We start from the raw sequence: 22036 nt of genomic DNA on the forward strand, positions 1-22036 counted from the left end.
AATCTTGTGTGTAAATTATTAGTTGTATGATTATTAGTTTTGCAAGTATTTAAAGCTCTATTATTCAGTAACTAAAATGCTCAAATGTATATAAAATAATAATAATTTTACTAATATAAAATTCTTTTCTGATTTTGATAAAATTTTTCAGAATCATTTATCCACTGTCTTTATATTTTCACGCTTGTATATATATTAAATAAATCTTAAAAAGGAATTATTTTGTAACGAAACTATTACAAATTATCGCAACATTACGGAAAATGAAAAAAAGGATAAATTATTCTGCAAAAGTTTTAATGATTTATCGTGATACTATGAGTGAATTCAACTAACGCTACGCATTGCGAAGAGAATTTTAGTGAAACTTTTGAAGTAGCTTGATAATACTACTTGGAGCAAAAATGTTCTTGCGAATTATGCGAATCGATATGAGTAAAGATAGTGGTGGATTGACACGAAGTGCATTGAGATGTTCGTTGCTCGGAGCGTCGAAAGTGAACAGGTAGATGAGAATTGTCGAACGTTCTCCAGAGACGAATTATCCGAGAGTGACAGTGGGGTGATGAGGAGACTTTGGGGTACGTAATTACGGTGGATTACCGTTGGTGTTCACCCAGGGGGGGCACCTGGCCCGGGGGGCGTGCCACCCTACAGGGTTATCATCGGGAGGTACATGCCCGAAAAACGCTCGACGACGCACGATATATCTACATATCCTATACGCTTCTGGCGGAATTGCATCTCTTCGAACAGGTAAAGATTTGTACAGTATAGAAATGTTCTTCAGCGCATCATTATTATATGATATAAAGTTTAAAATACCGTTAATAATATAAATATTCAAATATCGCTATAAACGTGGACGTAGAAGTATGATTGGTCAGAAAAGTAAAAAGTTTCCTCGCGCGTACTGCATTTAGTTTGAAATAATTTTATGCCAGCGAGAAAGATATAAAGTACATTATTTTATATATACATACTTTGTATTGAACAAGGATTACAGCAGTAACATATTTATTTTTCGTATAAAATTGCTTCAAAAGAGATGAGATGTGCAGATAAATATCTTTTTACATTAGAGATGCTTTATACAATAGATCTTTTATTAATGATACTAGAACAATGCAGTCAATCATACCAAGTTCTTCTTTTTATGCAGAGACAACGGATATAGAAAATTGCTTTAGATTAATAGCGCGATAATTACGTGGTAAAAAGAGAGAAACTGTGAGTTTATTAAATCTATATTATAATATCTTCTAAATATGTAAAAGTAAATATTTAAATGCTTTGATTTTGAAACCAAATAATTCAAATTTTAATTTAATAAATTCTCGATCTCTTTTTAGCTTTTTTATTCAATAGCTGTGATTTGAATTAACTCGTTAACGTTGAGGTCCAAAACTGGTCTTTACAGAGATAAATACTAGAAGCAAATAAAAGATTCTATACGATTCTCTTTTACCTTCTCTATTCTACGTAAAGGATAAAAGACCGGTTCTCATTACCGGACTTTTGTACGCTTAATACGAATAAATCGTCGCTCTTTTCTTTGTTAAACGAACGACACGGCCATTCGTAAAGCGTTGCTCGCGAAATCTCGACGTTTTGAGACTAATTGGCAATTCCTCATTAGAAGTCCCTGTTGGCGGTGCGCACGCGTCACTGGCACCTTCCGCATAAGTGCGCAGACATTGATTAAGGCCCCCGCCGCGCGATTCCCTATTAAATACGTCACACGGAATTCTGAGCGGCGCGGCAGCCGAAACCTCTTGAATTATGCTCGTCCTGCCGATTCCTGAATGGTATGTACCCTTCGTCGGGACGTCTCTCACACTCCTATTCGTGACCGGAGCTTTCCCTATTCACAGGGTCGATACGATCTGATAACTACTTGAGCAGATAAGAATCACGAGTTAGTTCGGAGTTCGCTGACGAATTCTCAGATTTAGCCATTACTCGATCGACGAGACGTCAGAGAGATTTAGATCGTAAATTAAATATTTCAATCAACAATCTAAATCTATTCTTGGAGAGGTTTCCGAATGCAATTCATAGCAATCGATATAAATTCGCCGTTTATTAGAGAGAAATAGAATCATTTATATATTTTACGGATCTATTATATCGAGCACGAATAGAGGAGAATCACTAAAAAAAATTTATTTACTTTGAGGGAAGATTCTAAAATTCTCAATATATAACTGCATTGACAGATCAGAAATATTAAAGTAATATTATTCTCAGAATCATCCATGCTTAATCTGCGTTCCGTTGATTTTTGCACTGTAGAGAAAACTAATGAACCTATCATGCTTCTCGCAATCGATATTTAAATCGAGTTCGAATCGATCATTTTCTACTAATTACGAAACGGATATTTCCATCACGCGACAACAGAAAAACTGCATTGTGTTTTACAAATTGATTTTGCTCGCATTACAATTATCGTCCTCGTTTATGAGCATACAAAGCTATCGGCAAATATTACTTATAAGAATTACTTGCAAACATTATTAATGCAAGTCACGATTTTATCACTGGAATAATTACAAATTAGTATTAATATGATTTTATGTGTAATACCAGATATGTAGTACGTATCAGATGTTGTATGTAATAATGTGACACACTAATAACGGCTATAATACATTAATTGCAATATGTTAATCAGTGGATAATACCTCAGTTTGGTGTAATGGGTTAATGAATATAATATCGAGCACTCGCGTGGAAACAATAATGTGACTTTTCATGAAATGTTTGCGGGCTTCCATTTGAGTTTGATCTTTTTACGTAAAAAGCTGAAGATTATAATTTCACAACGTTTTAGTACGTAAGCGAAATTAATAATAAAATTTTATACTATTGAAAATGATATGCGTTTATTTCTGTGTTATTTAATGTGGAGATATTTTATTCATGAATATCGGATTATTGAAACTTTGTTATATTTTTCACGATCCTTCTGTGTTCCATTAATTGTAACAATAAATCGCTGCTATCCATTTTTAACAGAACATAGCGCCATATTACGTCCATTCCTGTGAATATGAAGAGAATTGGATTAAGATTAACAGTTTAGTTTCACGGTTCCAATTAAATTCAGATATTCTATGACAGCTTCTGAAATCTTGATTTAATCGCCTCATTTAGTGAGTAGGAATATTAAGCGTAAAGTACTTTATTAGGATCGAATTAGACATTTTCGAGTGGCATTTAACGGAAAAATAACGATAGCGATTTTTTACAACGAATTTTATTATTAATTTCGCTTTTGTAACCATTTAAATGAAATTTAATTAACATCTCAAGAAATACCAGATAATATATTAAATAAAACAGATATTTTTTATTGAATTTTACTCAGCACATAACTGAGTTAATAGCAGAAATGTTTCATTTGCTAATTAAAAGACAAGCTATATATTATACCGCTTGTTAGAAAGATTATATTATCACGGAATAATTAGGATTCCTCGTATTACTTCCTTCAAAAGTGGATGTCACATCCACTGTTTTTTTTAAAGCGAATATCAATCTATCGTGAAATTAAAATAATTACCGATCGACATTAAATGAATGACGTGTAAAGGTCGAACGGGGACGAGTGAATTAATTAAATTGTCGATAAAGCGAAAAGCGAAATCGTGCTATCATCGCGTCGATTGCGTGTCGTTAGTCCTTGGTTGATTTCATTATCGGACGTATATATATCGTATTGTAAATCGCGAAATGACAAAATGCGCAATGCGTGAGCGAATCAGCTAGAATCGCTCGTGGAAATCAGTTCAACGAAGTGATATTGTCTTTTTTGTCGATAATGCAGATGTACGAAACATTTCACGATTATAATTTTAATTACTTAAATTAGTTTTTTGTTCTCTAATATCTGATTTAAAGACTTTTTTATTATAAAATATGTAACATATTTGAATACACAAATAATTTTTCTTTCAAGTCTTCTGTAAGCTCTATATAATCACATCTCAAGAAAACTTTATTATTTTTCATTAATTTTATATTCATATATTTTATATCATTACTGACTTAATTATTTATCTGCGCACTTTTAAAAATTAAAAAAATAAATAATTTTCATCTGTCTTATACATAAAGAAACATGTTCTTTTTTTAATTGCAGAATTTTCATTAAATTCAGAAGAACTAGATTGCTTTTTTGTAAAATTTTTTTGTAAAATTTTATGAAATTCTTTTTATTTAACGATGCAACTTTGGGAGATTCTGTGACCGAATTTTTAATAAGAAAAAGAAATTTAAGGGCAAGTTTCTCAGAATATTCTTGAAAATCCAAACCTTTTAGCACACTTTGTATGTGCTGTGTATATCGACTACCATACACGTCGACGTCGCCAGTAAGGCGCATTTGCGTAATTGCACGGTGAACCGCGATAAGAACTTCGGAGCAGCGTCGGATAATGCAAAAACGTTTTGTACTTTGCACTTTTTTCCGAGCCATCTCCCTGGTGCATCCCTGAACATTTTAATACTTAGCCCTGCATGGCGTCCCTGGAAGAGCTCCATTAGCGCGAAAAATCTAATCGACATCGTGGATACGTTCTTGAGAGATCGATACAATTTTGCGAAATTGTTAATTGACAAGTGCAACGAATTTTATCGACTAAGAAGATATTATTCGATCGAATTTTTTGCTTAATAAAATTACATCGCCGTTTATGAAGTTTTTCACAATTAGTTTTATTTTTCTTGTCAAAATTTTTATAACGTCTAACCTTCTGCAGGCGAATGTTGCATTTTTGCAACATTCACTTTAAAATCAAATTCAGGATGAATTCGAAATATAAATTCAGGATCTATACAAATTCAGGATCTATACATTTAACAATTGAAGATGGAATTGCATGTAACATTGAACACTGAAATATATTATTTTTAACCATTTATATATTGATGAATTTTTCATTTATAAGATATTTTTGAATAAAAATAAGTAAAAAAAATTTTTAACGATAAGATGATGTCGTAGACATACTCTAGAATCTAGAGAGTTAATTAGATAAATATTAAAGTAGCAAAATTTAGAATAATTGTAACAAAAAACCATGTACAATAAATTTTAATTTGCATTTCTCATTTACGATTTTTCTTTTTTTTGAATAATATATAGAAATAAAATGAATTATTACCGCAATAACTTAATTTTAAACATACATATGTATTACATAGAAATATTTAGATTGATGTGAGTTAACTAATTTATATTTCCGCCGATATACTAATTTTTTCTTATATCCACGTTGAATCAACGCGACTGTGCTACACAATACGATTGGAATACATGAAAAATATTATCCGGCATTGTAATATTTATTGTTGGTTGTCACTGTAGATGTTTGTTTCGAGCTAGTAATTCGTAATCTATGAATTTCAAGGACCGAAGTGTAGAGCAACTCCATGCTCGCCCGTCGAGTTTTAAACGAAATTAGCTTCCGCGCAAGCTGCCACCAAGAGCGCCAATTAAACGTTACCAATTCGAGCGCTCGACGGACGTACGATCCGTCTGTCGCTGGGTAGGAGCCAGTTTGATCGATGTGCCCAATTTTCCGGAGCGAGTTCTCTAGCGCAAGCAGTACCGTCGTCGATATATTTACTTCTTTTTTTTCCGAGAGAAAGCTAGTGCCACATCTATCCCTTCTTTTTTTTCATTACGCGTGTCTCAGGGATGCACACCGGGTGTCACCGGCGTCAATTCGCGCGGAAACTGCAGCTGAAAAATATGCTCTGACCCGTCGATCATCGACCCAGATGGGAATCGAGTCCTGGGCCAGAGTCGTTCTCGAGATTGCAGCCTTCAATTCGTACGTGTCAAAAATTGAAGAGGGTTGGAAACGGGGAGAGAAAAGGTGGGAGGAATTGGAGGATTTGAAAAGAGAATGCGACCGTTGTTGACAGGCAGACTGTTTTAGATTAAGACAACGCCGCGACAAACGGAAACGAGAGATATTTCATGGACTTTATAGTGTCGTTGCTATTGCATGTTATTTCTCTGGAGAACGTTTTTCTTTTGTATGATTTTTTATTTTCCAATATTTTCTGACACCGAATTAAGCGGACGTCAGTTTGGCACATATTTTTGATAATATATTTTACTCTTCTCTTTTACTATATTAATATAACATACATAATCTCTATGACAAAATTGAAAATTCTTTCATAAAATCATATTATTTTAATTTACATTATTTAAAATATAAAATGTATACTTGTAATAGAGAATAATATTTATACGAATCTGAATAAAATAATATGCAAATGCTAGCATACAAAATTAAAACAAACTATTAACATCATCAATTAAACATTAATTATATAATAATTTTATAATAATAATAACTTTATTATGAATATAAATTGATTGCTCCTCATTAGTAATTAATTGCGCTAATTGAAATTGCTTTTAGAAATTACAAATTATCAATTACAAAAATACTTATTATTTATTATTTCTTGTAATTTTAGATCAATTAATATTTTATAAATATCATTTTAACATTGCGAAGAGAATTCTATGATTCTTCTAAAATTTGGGTTAATGAAACTTTTCATCTAATTTTATATTGATGAGAAATATGGAATAAAGTAAGACCAGATTTGCACGTAACTGCGAACCATATATAGCTGCTTTAAAAGGAACAAAACAAATCCTATTGTTCTTGCCGTGACGCCAGCGAATATTTCTTAATTCACTCGCATCGGCGCCGATTTATTTTCATTGGCGCATGCATTGCATGTCGGCGTCGACGTACTCGTATACCACCGTTGTACAGGAAGCCTCGTATATAAATCATTTCTATCCACGCGCAGACTGCAATTCACGTCATCGCGATGACGAAACACCACGAATTCTCTCTCTGCCGCACGAATACTCCCTATTTCCATAAAAAGGCTCGGATTCCCTAAAAAATATCGAAAAAGTTCTATATTTTTTAGATTTAATTTTTTTGCTTTTCCAGAAATTCGCTCAAATTATTATTACCAAATTAGTATATTTTATGAAAAATTTTTGAAAGGAGGAGTGACGTGCTAATGAAATTCTTTATTATTATAATCAAGCATATTAATTTATATCAATAAAAAAATTGTCGTTTTAAGTCTTTCTTGTTATAAAATAGAATAAAAAGAAAGAAATAAAATATAATATAATATAAAGAAATAAATATAGAAATAAAAAGTTAGTTTAATCCTAGTTAGTTTTAATCCTTTTCGGAAATAATAAGGAATGAATAAATAAATGATGTAAAATCTGTCAGCTGACAAAAAATTTTGATTATTTTTACAAGTATCTATACTTATTTAATTGTTTTTTTTATTTTTAGAGAGAGAGAATTATTAAAAAAAATAAATATATTTTATTTAGGTATAAAATATAAAAAATATTACATCTTCTAGTATATGTTTTTAATTAATAGCCTTTTTCGTAGAGTTCTTTAATCTTGTTCTTAAGGATCTAAGGAGGCATCCTCCTGCTTGTTGCAGGATCTGCAGTCGGAAATTGAAACGCACCGAGACGTTTACGCATCTTTGAACGGCACCGGACGAAAATTATTGAGCTCACTAGCAAGTCAAGATGATGCTGTTATGCTGCAACGTCGATTGGATGAAATGAACCAGAGATGGCATCATTTGAAGGCAAAGAGCATGGCAATAAGGTAAGTGCTAAAATAATCCGATAATTAATATCATTATCGTTAATTGTGCTCTCTGAAATTTATGAAAATGAAGACTATTTTAAAAAATAAACTTTTCACGATATATTATATTATACAATTATTATATAATTATATTATATATTCAATTATTTGATATATATTGTAATATTCAATTATTTGATTGATATTTTTAAAAGAAAAAAATAATGAATTACATAAAATATTTTTAATTTTATATAAAAAAATTTATATTCTATTAGGACATCATATGATACATATGAAAATGTCTCATTTTATGATATAATGATGTAAATTATATTTATATATTCATAAAAAATTTCTTCTATTACTTTTGATTACTTAAAAATTAAAAAATAAGTAAAAATTGTTTTACGTAGTATATTTTAATATAAAAATATTGTTTATAATTTAACTTTAATAAAACAAATTGATTTATTTTGAAAACAATAACGAATTTTATCGAATTTTAAATAAAATTACATATATATCATTATTATATATATTGTAGTTCTGTGCTTGCGTATAATAACAGTTAATTTTTACATGAAAAATATTTATTATGAAATATATATATTTTTATATTTTTTTTCTTTCAGAAATTATCAGTATAAAATTAAAAATTGTACATAAGGATGAAGTATTTTGAAACATTGTGAACATGAATATATAAGGCGCACAGATTTTCATAACAGAGATATTTTTCCTCATAATATCACAAAAGACAGTTTTCACGTGTGAAATGGCGTCGTAAATCAACATGTTGAAAAAGGCCAGCTGAGAGAAGCGAACTGACCTTTTTGACAAAAGAATAACTTTGAAACGCACAACGCATTCAGCACAAAAGCTTGAAAATTCGTAATACATCTACGATTTTTTGTGCTTCCATAATTCTTTAAAAAAAAGGAAAAATTTATATATATATACATTGCATAAACTTGCAAAATAGAGAACCATGTTGTAATACTACAAAGTTTTGGCTTTTGACATGCGAACAATTTCGGACATTCTTCTGTTGGGTGGGTTAGCGTGGGCTGAATAGTGCATTAACTATGAGCTTTCGCATTCTCGGCGTACCATTCTGCTTTGATGGCGTTGCAGTTATGCGTCATAATAATGTATGATATGTGCAGAAAATAAAAATAATCGCTCGTTAAAAAGAGAGAGATTTGTAACGGAGGTGAGAATTTTGTTACGGTAGTTAACTTCTTTGCTTGGTTAACGAGATTGTACATCTGTGAAAAGAATCAACATATATATGTAGGAGTAATTTATATTATAGTGATTCTCTTGTGTATTGTTGGAAATAATTTATATGAAGGAATAATTTATTTGAAGGCAAAATACGCGCAATTTGAGAACATTTTCATGCTTCGTGAATAAAATGAAATTATAAATTATTAAATAAAAAACAAATATAAATAGAAACTTAACTCATCACTAAGTACGTTACTTCTAATATCTCTTCGCTTTTTTGAGAGATTTAATTTTTTAATAATCGAAAATATAGTACAGAATCTAAACCTCGTTTTTGTTCGCAAGTTTGTTCAGTTTGCACTGTTGGTTCATAGGAAATCCTCACAGGATTTTCCGGTGGAAACTTCGAGAATTCGTGATCCAATTTAGCCTCAAACGTAGCGTAAACTTCTCTTCGACTGTTCGACTATGCAACCGTGGACTGTTAGAAAGCGCATCGAACTTCCGCGGTAACCATATCCCAGCACATTGATCTGATAGCAAAACTATGTAGCTTAACATAATGTTATTCTTACTTATTTTATATTACTCATCCAAATGGAATATTGTTGGATATTAAAAAAAAGAAATTGTCGATAAAAGCGTTATTTTATCGAATCTCAGAACTATCTACAGAAAAATTACAATCGATGAAATCTTCTTTCCTCCAAAAGAAGAAAAAAATTCGCAAAGAAGCATTTGTATCTATATGGATTTTAGAGCATATCGATATAGAACTGACAGACAAATCTTACATAGATGCGCTCTGATAAAATTATGATTTCACATAAGGAAGAATGATAAAATATACTTTCTATGAAACGCTATTGAAATTTAATTTGAATTATGTTTTTTTAGAGCTGTAAAGTATATTTATTTATAATTTAAGAGATGATTATATGATTGGAAAAATGCGTTTGTACTAAGTATAGATATTTATATATTTGAATGTTTAACGCATTTAATTAAATGATAAATTATTAAGTATTTAATTTGTATCTGGAACATATTATTTTTAATGCTAGTTCTATGAAGATTTTCATTTTCGTTATTTATACGTTAATTTCTACGTTAATTATACGTAGTTAATCAAATATTTCAAATATGTCCAATATATTACATGTCACTTTTATTTATTTTATCATTATTATAAATTTGTCGTGTTATTCGTAATATCCAGACGAATAAATATACCATACACGTATTACATATTTATAGTACAAAATCATTCAACCATTAATAATGATTGTGTCACTGATTGGATAGTTCGGTGCTCATTCCGGAAAGTATAAATGGGTCACCTCACGCAAAGCTTGCTCAACATTATTGGCCATGCGACCAATCGATTAACGTTTTTTGGAAACTTTCACGGCAAATCCATTTGCGGGGACTTTACCGTAGTCGGTCGTAATCGGATTCCCTGTAGAAACTTTATAGCATGTTAATTCTAGCCGTGAACATCGACTCCGAGATTCGCCGTAAACTTTGCACAGACAACTATGCAACTGCGTTGTTGAAAGGTATCTGAATATTTCTGAAGAGAAAGTCCATGCTTTGATTATGTACGTCGGTAGGAGGAAAGTTTCATCGATTTGTCAATATAGAGCCGCGTAACTCATGAAACAATTTCGGCCAGTTACACGAAATTTAGCCTATCCAATTTGATTTCTCTATCACAAAATCATTATTAAACTCCATGTCGCCTTAAAAAATTATTTTACGACACATTAATTAATCCGAATTGCGGCTAGAAGCTTGATTATCAAAGAAATATTCGTGCAGGATACGAACGTCATGTATAGAAAGATAGAAGTTCGCTCGCCGATCATATTTATCGGTACTTCTCTCTAACATAACAAAAGTAATCAATGATTATTAGTTTTATCTAATCCTCAATTTCTCTACAATTTTAATTAAAAAGCTTTAGTCTTCTGCATTTTGAGAAAAAAAAAATATTTAAAAATATATAAAAGTCGCAATTATAACTTTTCTATTTTTAAGAGGGATATTGCAACTTTTGGAAGAATTTGTTCATCTCTAGAAGATTGCGCGAAAGAAAATATCGCGTGATCTCATAAAATTACAGTAAGAATTATAGAGCAACTTACTGTTTATATTAGATCTTTCAGCTTCAACTTTCTTTCGTGATATGTACACAAGCACAAATATCAAGAATAAATACAGATAAAGACGGGATTTCTTAAAATAGATATCTTTATTTTGCTTAACACGAGATCAGAATTAAAATCATCATAGTCACAAACTGAATATATGTAGTTCATCGAATTTTACGATGCTTTTTTGAAACAAGAAATATTAATATAATAAGTTTTAATAATAATTTTTACATAAATAAGTTTTAATTATAAGTATAAGTTTATAAGTTAAATTGTTAATTTTTTGTATATGTTTCAAAATTAAGATACTTTATTTTGCTCAAATTTTAATTATAAAATGTTAATTAGCGTATATATCAGCGAGAAAAATATTCAAAATAGTTATCGCTGATTTCTGACGATCTCAGTAAATAATTAAAGAGCACTTTAAGAAGAATTTACTTTAATTTAATCAACGCAAAGTATTCCACTAACGGGAAAAATAAGTCTTACGACAATATAAAGTCAGCATTGAGGTCAATTCCAATAAAAGACCGTGCAATCAGTCTCCATTAATTAGTCCGAATTGCGGCTAGAAGTTTGATTACCGAAGAGATATTCGTGCAGGATGCGAACTACGAGGGCGTCACGTATAGAAGGATAGAAGTTCGCTCGCCGACCATATTTATCGGTACCTCTCTCTATCAGCCTTCGTTCTCCGTCCGTCAATCTACCGGCTGATCTCTCTCATTTCCGCGTGTTCTCTTTCTCTCTCTCTCTCTCTCTCTCTCTCTCTCTCTCTCTCTTTCTTTCCTCTTTTTCTTCCAAATCGTCCGCAGCAGCACTTTAGAGTAATTCCGCAATCAAGCCACAAATGCCAAAGTCGATAATTCGGCGGGAGATCGTTTTGGCACTGGACTCATTGGCGAATACTGTCAATGTTATTTGTGGGAAAATTTGTCAGATTAACTCAACTCTGACAAATGTGCATGAATAATTTCTCTTTCAAATTGAAGATAAATCGCAGAAAAATTGTCGTAAATGATAATTTTCTCAAACATTAGATGTATAATTTGCATATGGCACATCATAATTCTTCTTATTACAAATTCTTAAACGGATTTGCAAATTTCGCATTTTGTTGAAAACATAATATTAATTTTCTAATTGTGGTATTTTCTAAAATTGAAAGAAGTGAATAAATTTTGAGTTAGAAGTGAAAATGGAATACAAAATTTAAGCTATTAACAAATTTCAAGTAAATTATACGTAAATATCAGTTTAGAGTTTTAATAATATTTTTTTAATGTCTAGACTATACATAATATTAAATGATTTTTTGAAATTCAATACTTGAGTGCTATACTTCACAATCTTCATTAAAAAAAATTAATATGTTATTTCGCTACGTTAAATTCGTTAAATTTATGACCTCACAGTAGCGCTTTACGTTCAACAGGAATATGCTCTTTGCGAAAATGTCCTGCCAGAAATAAACATCTCAATGACTTATCAAAATGCACGTTAAATGAACTTCGTGATCGATGTAGTCTCGATGTAGTCTCGATCGCCACGCCCGACGTAGATTAACGAGGATAAAAAGCCATCCGACCGATCCTCTTTTCGCCATCGTTACATTCGCACGAATTATATTTTTTATTTTCCGCAAGATACCGGAACTGACCGTAAAATCAATACTAAGGGGGAGGGAGTAATTAGTTATCTCAGCACGCACGCTGCCAACAATGGCGATAGCATCCGGCGGTCGGATACGCGGACTTTTCGGACTTGTCCAACATCCGGCAGTGCTTCCCTGGCGCACACCAGTATCCGGACGACAAATAAAGGTTTACGAATTGCACGAGTGTTTGTAGACGATGCACCGCTGCCTGTCGCACATCGTCGCCCCGCAGCTCGAGTCGTGTAAACTTGTGTAACAATTGCTAGCGCGGTTCATCCCGAATGTCCTATTGTTCGCGACTAGCAAATAAAAGAGAAGAAAAAAATAGCGATTGCGCGCTTTATACAGCGAAAGTTTGCACAGAATTTTGTGTTCAACCAAAACTGTATAGTGCACGTGAAATTATATAATCAGCAGTGCTACGTACCGACAAATCTTCATCGGTATAATAATTACGCTCGGAGGAATCTATTTCTTCCATTATTCGAACAAATTTCTATGCTACATGAAATACATTTATATTCTAAATTTAAATATGTACAGTATGTTTACATGTATGCAAGTGTCAAAATTGAATCATGCGCACGCTCGATTTATTTATAACTGCGCAATGATAAATGGTTACCCAACCAATTAATATTTTTTTTAACATAGTAACGGAATTGCGAATTTATTTACTGACCAGCTGACACGGGATTCAACAGTTCAATGAAAAACACGGGCAAAATGAAAAAGAATTTGAGTGGCTGCAAGGCATAAACGTGTCGTCCGCGCTCGATCGGAACAAATTAATATTCCATCGCGCATCGAAGCGTCGATATATCGACTCACAAAATCCGAAAGGCAGACGAAAGCGTATTTGCTTGCCGTATTTGCAAATGAAGTCGCGCTACGAAAACTAGATGCATAGACAGCACATAACCGCAGCGCGCACAAAGGTCACCAAAGCAAGACGCTGCGAAGTCTAAGACACGGCCCAAAGTGACGCTTGTTAACGGAGAAACAGGAATCGGGAGGAATACTATTTCGGTTGCAATATTACTAGCGCGTTTAAATCTATGCAACGGTGCGTTCACGCGCATATTCGTGCCATACATTAAATCGAATGAAAGCGAAACGACAACTTTTGTGCACAATGGAAGACAAATAAGTCAATTCTAAGCAATAAAACTCGTTCTCAGGACTTATAAGAATTTATGACTGGAATTGTAATTCTATCCGTAATGGGCTTACTACATTAATTCTAAAGCATATATAATCAGGGTTGGGAAGTAACTAATTACTTATAATTAAGTTATAGTTATAGTTACTTTTTTTCAATAACTGTAATTTAGTTTCTTTTTTCATCTGTAACTGTAACTTAACTTAGTTACATTTCTTCCAATAACTAGTAACTAATTTAACAGTTACTTTACATTTTACAGTTACTTTACTTATTTGTCAATTTAATTTGTCAATGTAATTGGTTAAAATCTGAATACTGATTAAGGACAAATCGGTCTACTACAAATGCTTCGAGGTTTTTTGATAGATTAGTAAATTGTAAACGTAAATTTTTTTTCTTTGATAACTCTAATGATATCGATGTTACTCATATTGTCTGTCATGATAACAGAAAAGTAATTGAAAAGTAATTGAAAAGTTACTTTTTTAGTAACTGTAATTGTAACGAGTTAATTTTTAGGTAACTTGGAACTGTAACTATAGTTACTTTTGAAAGAAAAAAACTGTAACTGTAACTAGTTATTTCTACAAAGTAACTTTCCCAATCCTGCATATAATGAACTTTTTTTTCTCTTTACTTTGTTTTTATACATGAAAAGAATGATTTTGCTGAAAATTTAGGCTAGATAAGAGAAAATAATTTTGTTAGTCCATCAAAATATTTGTGTAGAAAATTCAAGTAATGCTGCAAAAAATTTTGATATTCTAATAATTAGCTTGAGCGTCCTATATAATTATTTTGATAGTCCAACAAAATTTATTTTCTAATCTACATCTAGTTAAATTTTTAGATACTTCAGCAAAATCGCTCTTTCCTCTCTTTTCGTCTAAAGTGAACAGTTAACTTTTGAATTCTTTATTGTTTATCTTTTATCTAGATTTTTTGACACAGAATTTTCCAAGTTATTATTTATTAACATTTCAATTTAATTATCAATAAAAGAGCAGGTTATTTTCTTTCCTTTATTTATCAGATTTATATAATACGTATGAATTTAATATAAAAATAATATACATTCTTAAAGATAACATGTATAAGATTTCGGATACGAAAATAATAGATATTTTTCACTTCACATAGTGACGTACGAGACACATGCAGTGCACTAAAATAACTTCTCATTTGATCTCAGTGACATTTCCATAAATAAGATTGACAGAACTTTATCTCAGGGGAATAATTTCAAGCCAGATTACGCAACCGAACACACCGTGTGTTCGATTCGTCCCGTATCTCGCGAGCGAGGTGGACAAGCTGCAACTGCAAAAACACACCGCGACACCGACAACGCGAAACACGACGTTTGATCCATCGCTGGGCCGAAACTGACAGCCAGATAATCGCGAGGTCGTGATGAATCGCTCGGTAAGTCTTATCAGTTGGCCTCCGATGCGCGGCATCGGCTTCGCTGGCTTCCCAAACGAAACACGTCGCGGAGACTGTCACGTACAAGTTCGTTCAGCGCTGCTCGTCTGAACCTTTTTCTCTCTCGATTGCGGCAAATCGAAAGTTATTTTTACGTGACATCCCACATAACGTGCAGAAACGGGCGACAACATGAAGACGGCAACGCCCGATATCGAAACGAACGATCGTAGCAGGAAATTTGTTGGAATCGGTGAAAGAGAGAAATAGTCAAATAGTCGAAGGAACAGAAAGAGAACGAGTGGAATAGAGGGAGAAAAGGGAGAGAAAATCGGTTTGCCGATATCCCACAAAACTCAAAGCGATGCCTTCGTGATCAGAACGCGAGAACATGAACGAAAAACGAACTCTACGTGAAGATGGAAAGTTCCAGGTTACAATAATGAAGGAATAGCTTGCGATCGCGATGAATCGAAACGGCAATGGTGCTAAAAAGTTGACTATAGCATATCCGTATCTTTGTTACTTTTGTTCCAGTGAAGATCGATGACCCGCTCCTACTGGAAATTCCACTATCCTGCTTGGAGATCGATTATCACTGTTGAAATTATCAGATACTTTCTTGTAGTACTCTCTCAAAAAACGGTTATCAGATTTGAACCCTGCGATTTCTTTTTGAAATAAAAAAAAAATTAATGCGCACTATACTAGGGTAACTGTTCATATTAATGTGCCTTTTAGCCAATTTGCTTATTATTGAATTAATTATTAAACATTATAGCTTTAATTTTCTGCTTGCAATCAGTATCGGTTTTTCAACTATTTCTTTTTCTTATAATATTTCTTTAATTTAAAAAATGTTAATCTTTATAATGCTTTTGACAAAAATAGAAAAAAAACATCACGTACAATCTAGACATATATAGAAATATAGAATTAATTTCATTACATAGAACAGTATAATTTGGAACTCTGAGAGCGAAGAAACGATACGCTTTGTGTGGATAGGAGACTCAAAAACTCACATAATAATAATAAATTAATCAATAATAATTAATTAATTAATTGTTCAAATCGATTAATCTGCATCTGCCATGCCTGTTGTACTATTGTTATTCTCAAATTTGTTGATCTCAAAGCAACATGCGTGGAAACGCGCATAGCATTTCCAGCATTCAAAAGCATTTGCAAGCCCGACACTCCGTCAAGGACATTAATAATGACGTCAACAAATCTGTCGCGCTGTCTGATATTTCCTTCCGACATCCGGTCTTTGCCCGACTCCAACTTACTGATCTCGGTCGGTTTACCAGAATGTATTCCCAACACATATATCGCTGTGCGAAGCAATAATGTAAGTTTAAAGTATGATAATGTGCAGTTTATGTTAATCTCAAGAAGGTTAATAGCGTTGATACCTGCCCAATAAATGAAATTCGAGCTTTATTTGATATCACTATGCAAACAATCGAGGATCAATGTAATTGGAGAAACTGTTAAATGATCGTTTTCAGAGAATCCATTTATCACTCACGCACAAATATTTAATATTTGTGCTCCTTTAAATATCTCTTTCATTTTTGACAGATATCTTGTGACAAGTAAAAATTTGTAAAAAAAAAAGTATTTCATACGTTTATATCTATAAAAATGGATTTTAAATTCTCTCGCAGTATAAAAATAATTTTTATTTGTCACCGCTCGTTTCTAAGCTGCAATTTATATTCATTACATTTTATTCTATCGATCCGATAATATACAACCATGCGCATTTATCAGTTGTTATCTCCGTAATATCGTAGAGTATGAAAATATCTTTTTTTTTTATTTATTGCTTGTTGGGAATGTTTAAGTATTACGAATGTATTCGCGGTATTACGAGGGTCGAGAGGGTTAACGAGTCCCTATGTTAAAGCGCTTACATTTGGTTTATGTGGAGCGGTAGAAAGCGCGCACGAGTTCTGTTGGTACGTAATTCGGGACCTCCCCTTATTGCCGGGCATTACGTCCTTTGCGCCAGATGCGACCCAACGTTTACTTAGCCATTCTGAATTCCGCATGTGTGCTCACGGCCCACGGGACAATTCGTATGAGTACTGGATTTCATTCATTTATGAGCGCAATTGATCGAACGCAGAATTTTCCCCGTTAATCTCGATTTAAAGACCCGGTCGGGGAGGGAGAGGAGGGAGGGGGGAGGGGGGTACATCGAGCAGCGTCGAACCTATTTTACGAATCGCGAAAATAGCGTTTTATTTGCGGAGATAGTATACTTGTTCTCATCGAAAAACTTTTTCGGTTCGATTATTTCGAAAAATCGATGATAACCGATTAGCACATTTATATGCATCATCCATTCGAGATTGTTTCGTTCAAAATTACTTTTAAAATATCCTAACTCCTAACTCGTTCTGTCTCCATTTCTTGCACGTTAATTCCTGTGATGATGGATTATTTTTATTATTACGTTCTTATTATTGATTTATGTTTAGAAATCATCTTTAAGATTATTTCAATTTTTTTTATATATTCAATTTTTTTTACTCATTCATTAATACAACAAACGTTAAAAATCTATGAATTATAATTTTTTATTGTATAGTGAAAAAAAAAGATTTAAAAAATCTATATTAAAAAATATCTATGAAAATAGTCGTATGTGAATCTATGTAAAAATTGTATTCTATTGGGTCGTCCGGAAAGTTCGTGCCGATTTTGAAGGAAAATTGAAACGCAGAAGATTTAAAATATACATTTATACATTTAGTATACATTTATTAAATTATATAGGTCGGCACGAACTTTCCGGACAACTCAATATAATACTATGTAATTAAAATTAATATTATAGAGCAAATTAAACGACCGCAAAAAAAGAAACAATTAAAAAATCTCTTTATATCTCTTTATAAAAAAAATATTTTCTCTTCATAAATTTTTATTCGTATTTTTGAATTTTTGAAATGCACGTATCTTCGATAACATGTCATCATCCCATTTAATCATCCGTATTTTTCTATTTCCCTCTATTGTAGATCTATTTTCCTCTATTGTAGATCTATTTCTCTCCCGATCGCTAATTTTTTACTTCCTCCTATATGCGGGCGCTTGATTCAAATGTGTAATGTTCTCATAAATGTACGGCACATAGGTATCCATTAAATCACATTTTCACCTTTTCCGCTTTCATCCCCGTCAATGTCCGGGTCTCGCCAGAGGAAATTGACCGGAAGCGTGCGCGTAACCACCGGTATCGTCAGCTATCGTCGCGGATACAAATCGCGGATAATTCCACGGGAAAACGGATTCCAATAGATAGCAGGGATCGATGGACGATCCGCCGGATCTTTGTAAGTCCATTGCTTAAGAACGAGATGAAGCCGGTGAAAAAAGGAAGGAGTTTCATGTTCATCGAGCATAAACGAGCGCGTCTTCCAGTGACCTGACGACTTGACCCGTTTAGAAATTTTAATTTCCGGTTGGTTGGAGACTCTCTGAGGGTCTCTCGGAGATCCTTCTCTAAGGATGCATCGGAACGCAGCATCAAACTCGCATATCAATCGTGGGCAACCAAGGTTGACGTTGTGACCATGACTTAGGAAGAAGATGACTTATGTTCGCTTGTACCGGTGAGGAAATGACGAGAAGAAGGATGACAAAAGGAAGAGCTTTCCGTCCAGTCGCACGGCTACTCAAAGTGAAATCCGTGAAATGAGATTCTCGATGGAACAAAGAGGACCTCCACGTGCCACAAAAAATGCGCCGACGTTCGAATTATTATGATAGAATTTTTTCTGAAATAAAAACGTGTGTTTGATCTATGCAGAGAATTAATGTACGATTGTAATTGATGATTATTTTTATTCTGTTCTGCTTTATGTAGAAAATTATAATTACAATCAATTTTTATACGGTTCGAATCAGAAGCATAATTAATCCGGTTATTAGTTATTTCATTTTTTTATGTAAACAATCACTTGAGTGTTTTAACTCTCATTAAAATCACTATAATCATTAATAGTATATTGTATACTATTGATTGTTTCCCAATTATTCGCATTTGAAAACATTACATGGATATAAATTAATTTTTTTTTTTAAAAGAAGAAATCAAACATACGGAATAAACACGTTAAATAGCTTAGTATATTTAAAAAGATTTTAATACTTTTCATTGTGGGTTTTGGATAGAATTGTATATTTAAAAGTTTGTAAAGAATAGTTACTAAAAAAAAGAAAATATGTTTAAAAAAGAAGAAAATAATATCCATTTTACAATAATTCATATTTTCTCACTGCTAGGGTATAAACACATTTCAGATGGAATTATATTTCCGGGTTAAATATAAACGAAGTAATTCTATAAACGTCAGTTGAAAGGTATACTTTACAGACGTGCGACCTCAATTGTTTGGATCAAATTGTGCATGGATTCAATAGAGATTTGAGGGATTTGATGTAATATAAACAGAACAAAGTTGCAGCAATGTATATTTAGTTTGCATTCTCGTTTGTATCGACCAAACTTAGTCAATATCGTTCACCTTTGAACTCCTAACTAAATACCATTACACTTTAGGAATTACAAATAACTGTGACTGGTTCTGTGAAGCTAGTTCGTCATGCGTAAACGTCAGCTATATTGATCATACATGTATGATCAGAAATCGCTACCAATACGTCGTTCGATTCTGACGAGAAAAAAATAGTTCGAAATCTCTCCAGCGTATCCTGGGAATTCGATCTAAATGTAGGCATTGCCTTTCGCCCTCTCTTCTTCGGTATTTGCATTCTCATTAGGAAATACCGTAAACGATTCAAACGGCTCTCTGATTTGCCGCCATCACTGCTGCACCACTGTGCAAACTCGAAGTGGATTAACCACGTGCCTCTCTCAGCCACTTTGTAATCGATATCTATTCGATATGTAACAATTAAAAAACGCTCTTTAAAGTGCAATATTAAATCAGACGTTTGCACGTTCATAAGACTTTAGCAAGTTTATTACAAGTGAAAAAAAATCTCATACTAATTATATGGAAAATTGGATCCCGATGAAATGAGTTAGATGTAGAGTTATAATATAGCTTATAATGACGAACAAAAGATGACATACATAAAGCTCAATAATGGATAATTTTTGAGTTATTATGTATCAAAAGTGCTTTATGAGTATATTTGCACTTTTAATATACTCTAATTCAAAAACCATTCATTATTGAGTGTTTTTTGTATCTATAATATCCTATTCATCATTATAAGCTACATTATAATATAATATATATAATGATTATATAATAATTATATGTGAAAATTACCTCATTTTATCGGAATTCAATTTTTTTTATAAAGTGCAGGATTTCTTGGTTCTTATTATAGATTAAGTCTGGAAAGAATAAAGAGTGGATTGTTTTTCGACCGTATTTACCATATTTAAAAAAATTTCTTTAGCGCGCATCTATGTATTGTTGCTCAATAAAATATTGAAAGTAATAATTTTTTTCTTATATGTGGTAGGAAATAAAATGTAGGTATAACATATGAATATTATTTATACTCTTAGTTCTACTTTATTTTTAAAATACACCTTTGTATACATAATCTTTCCTATCGTAACATTTTTATAAGCAAATAAAATTTATAAAGCTATCAACGTCGGAACGTATGATGCAACTATATTTTCCTTTTATATTTTACAACGCATCATTCAAAATAGTTACCGCTTTATCGGATATGCCTACACTGAAATTGTCGCATATCATTCAGATATAATCTTGCGGCGTGGTTATGCGAATATGAAAAACATCAGCAAAAATATTTTAGTTCGCCCGGCTGCGATGAAATGCACAGAAGTTGCAACTCGAATACAGATCGCGACAAAATATGCGTTACTGTTATTTGCGCAAACGCTCGTAATACTCATTGCGAATCCGTTTTACGAGCGGAAGTTTATATTACGAACGACAACTGGCGTATCAAATTGCGCAATAGATATCCAGCAAGATCTGATTAACTTACATATATCGGTTTTGCGCATGACGATCCGCATTTTATACAGTAAACTTATATTATCGATAAACTATGTTCGCTCAATGATTTACTCGTTGCTGTTTTGTTCTTAAATAATCGCTTGCAATTAAACATGACTCAATCAATCATATCATTTCCTTTTTTTCTGATTGTTAACTTGTTCCAATAGGTTATCCCGGTCAAGCCTAGGTAATCCGCTCGAGAAACCTTTGATCTTCGGAATAATTGAAAGGATCGTTCACTAAAATATTGAAAAATATGCGGAACGTTACAAGGGTTACGTTTGCAATCTCATACATAATGGATTTACATGTGAAGTAATACATGGCACCAACGCAAACAACTGTAAAACACATAAACTCACACGTAAACCAGAAGCTTATCGGAATTGCTATCAAACGGAGCTCATAACTTACTGAACACACGTAGTAGCTGATTCTAACGGAACTACAATCCGGTAGGAGTGGATTTGGCGTCCTGCGGTAGATCGAAACTTGTTTGAGATTACTGACCCTTTCCGAATAATACCAATTGCACCTGTCACATTTATTTTTGTTATAAACAAAATTTCTCTTCCATAAACACAAAATAGTTTTCTCACAATTTATTAAAGCATACTTTATTAAAGCATACTCATGAACTGTCAACAAAGATTTTATATTTGGTGTAGTAAAAAGAAATCCATTATTTT

General features: G+C 32.5%; 1 protein-coding gene across 1 annotated transcript in view; it reads left to right on the forward strand.

Moving 5' to 3' along the window:
• The first annotated feature begins 472 nt into the window (after positions 1 to 472).
• Positions 473 to 22036, forward strand: part of LOC105618888 — a 112495-nt gene continuing 90931 nt past the window's right edge. Inside the window, exons 1-2 of the mRNA XM_012200419.1 lie at positions 473 to 581; positions 7490 to 7694. Of these exons, the coding sequence (XP_012055809.1) occupies positions 473 to 581; positions 7490 to 7694 (314 nt within the window). The remainder of the gene's footprint in view (positions 582 to 7489; positions 7695 to 22036) is intronic.

The sequence above is a fragment of the Atta cephalotes genome, assembly GCF_000143395.1.
Source record: "Atta cephalotes unplaced genomic scaffold scaffold00018, whole genome shotgun sequence".
Taxonomy (NCBI): Eukaryota; Metazoa; Arthropoda; class Insecta; order Hymenoptera; family Formicidae; genus Atta; species Atta cephalotes.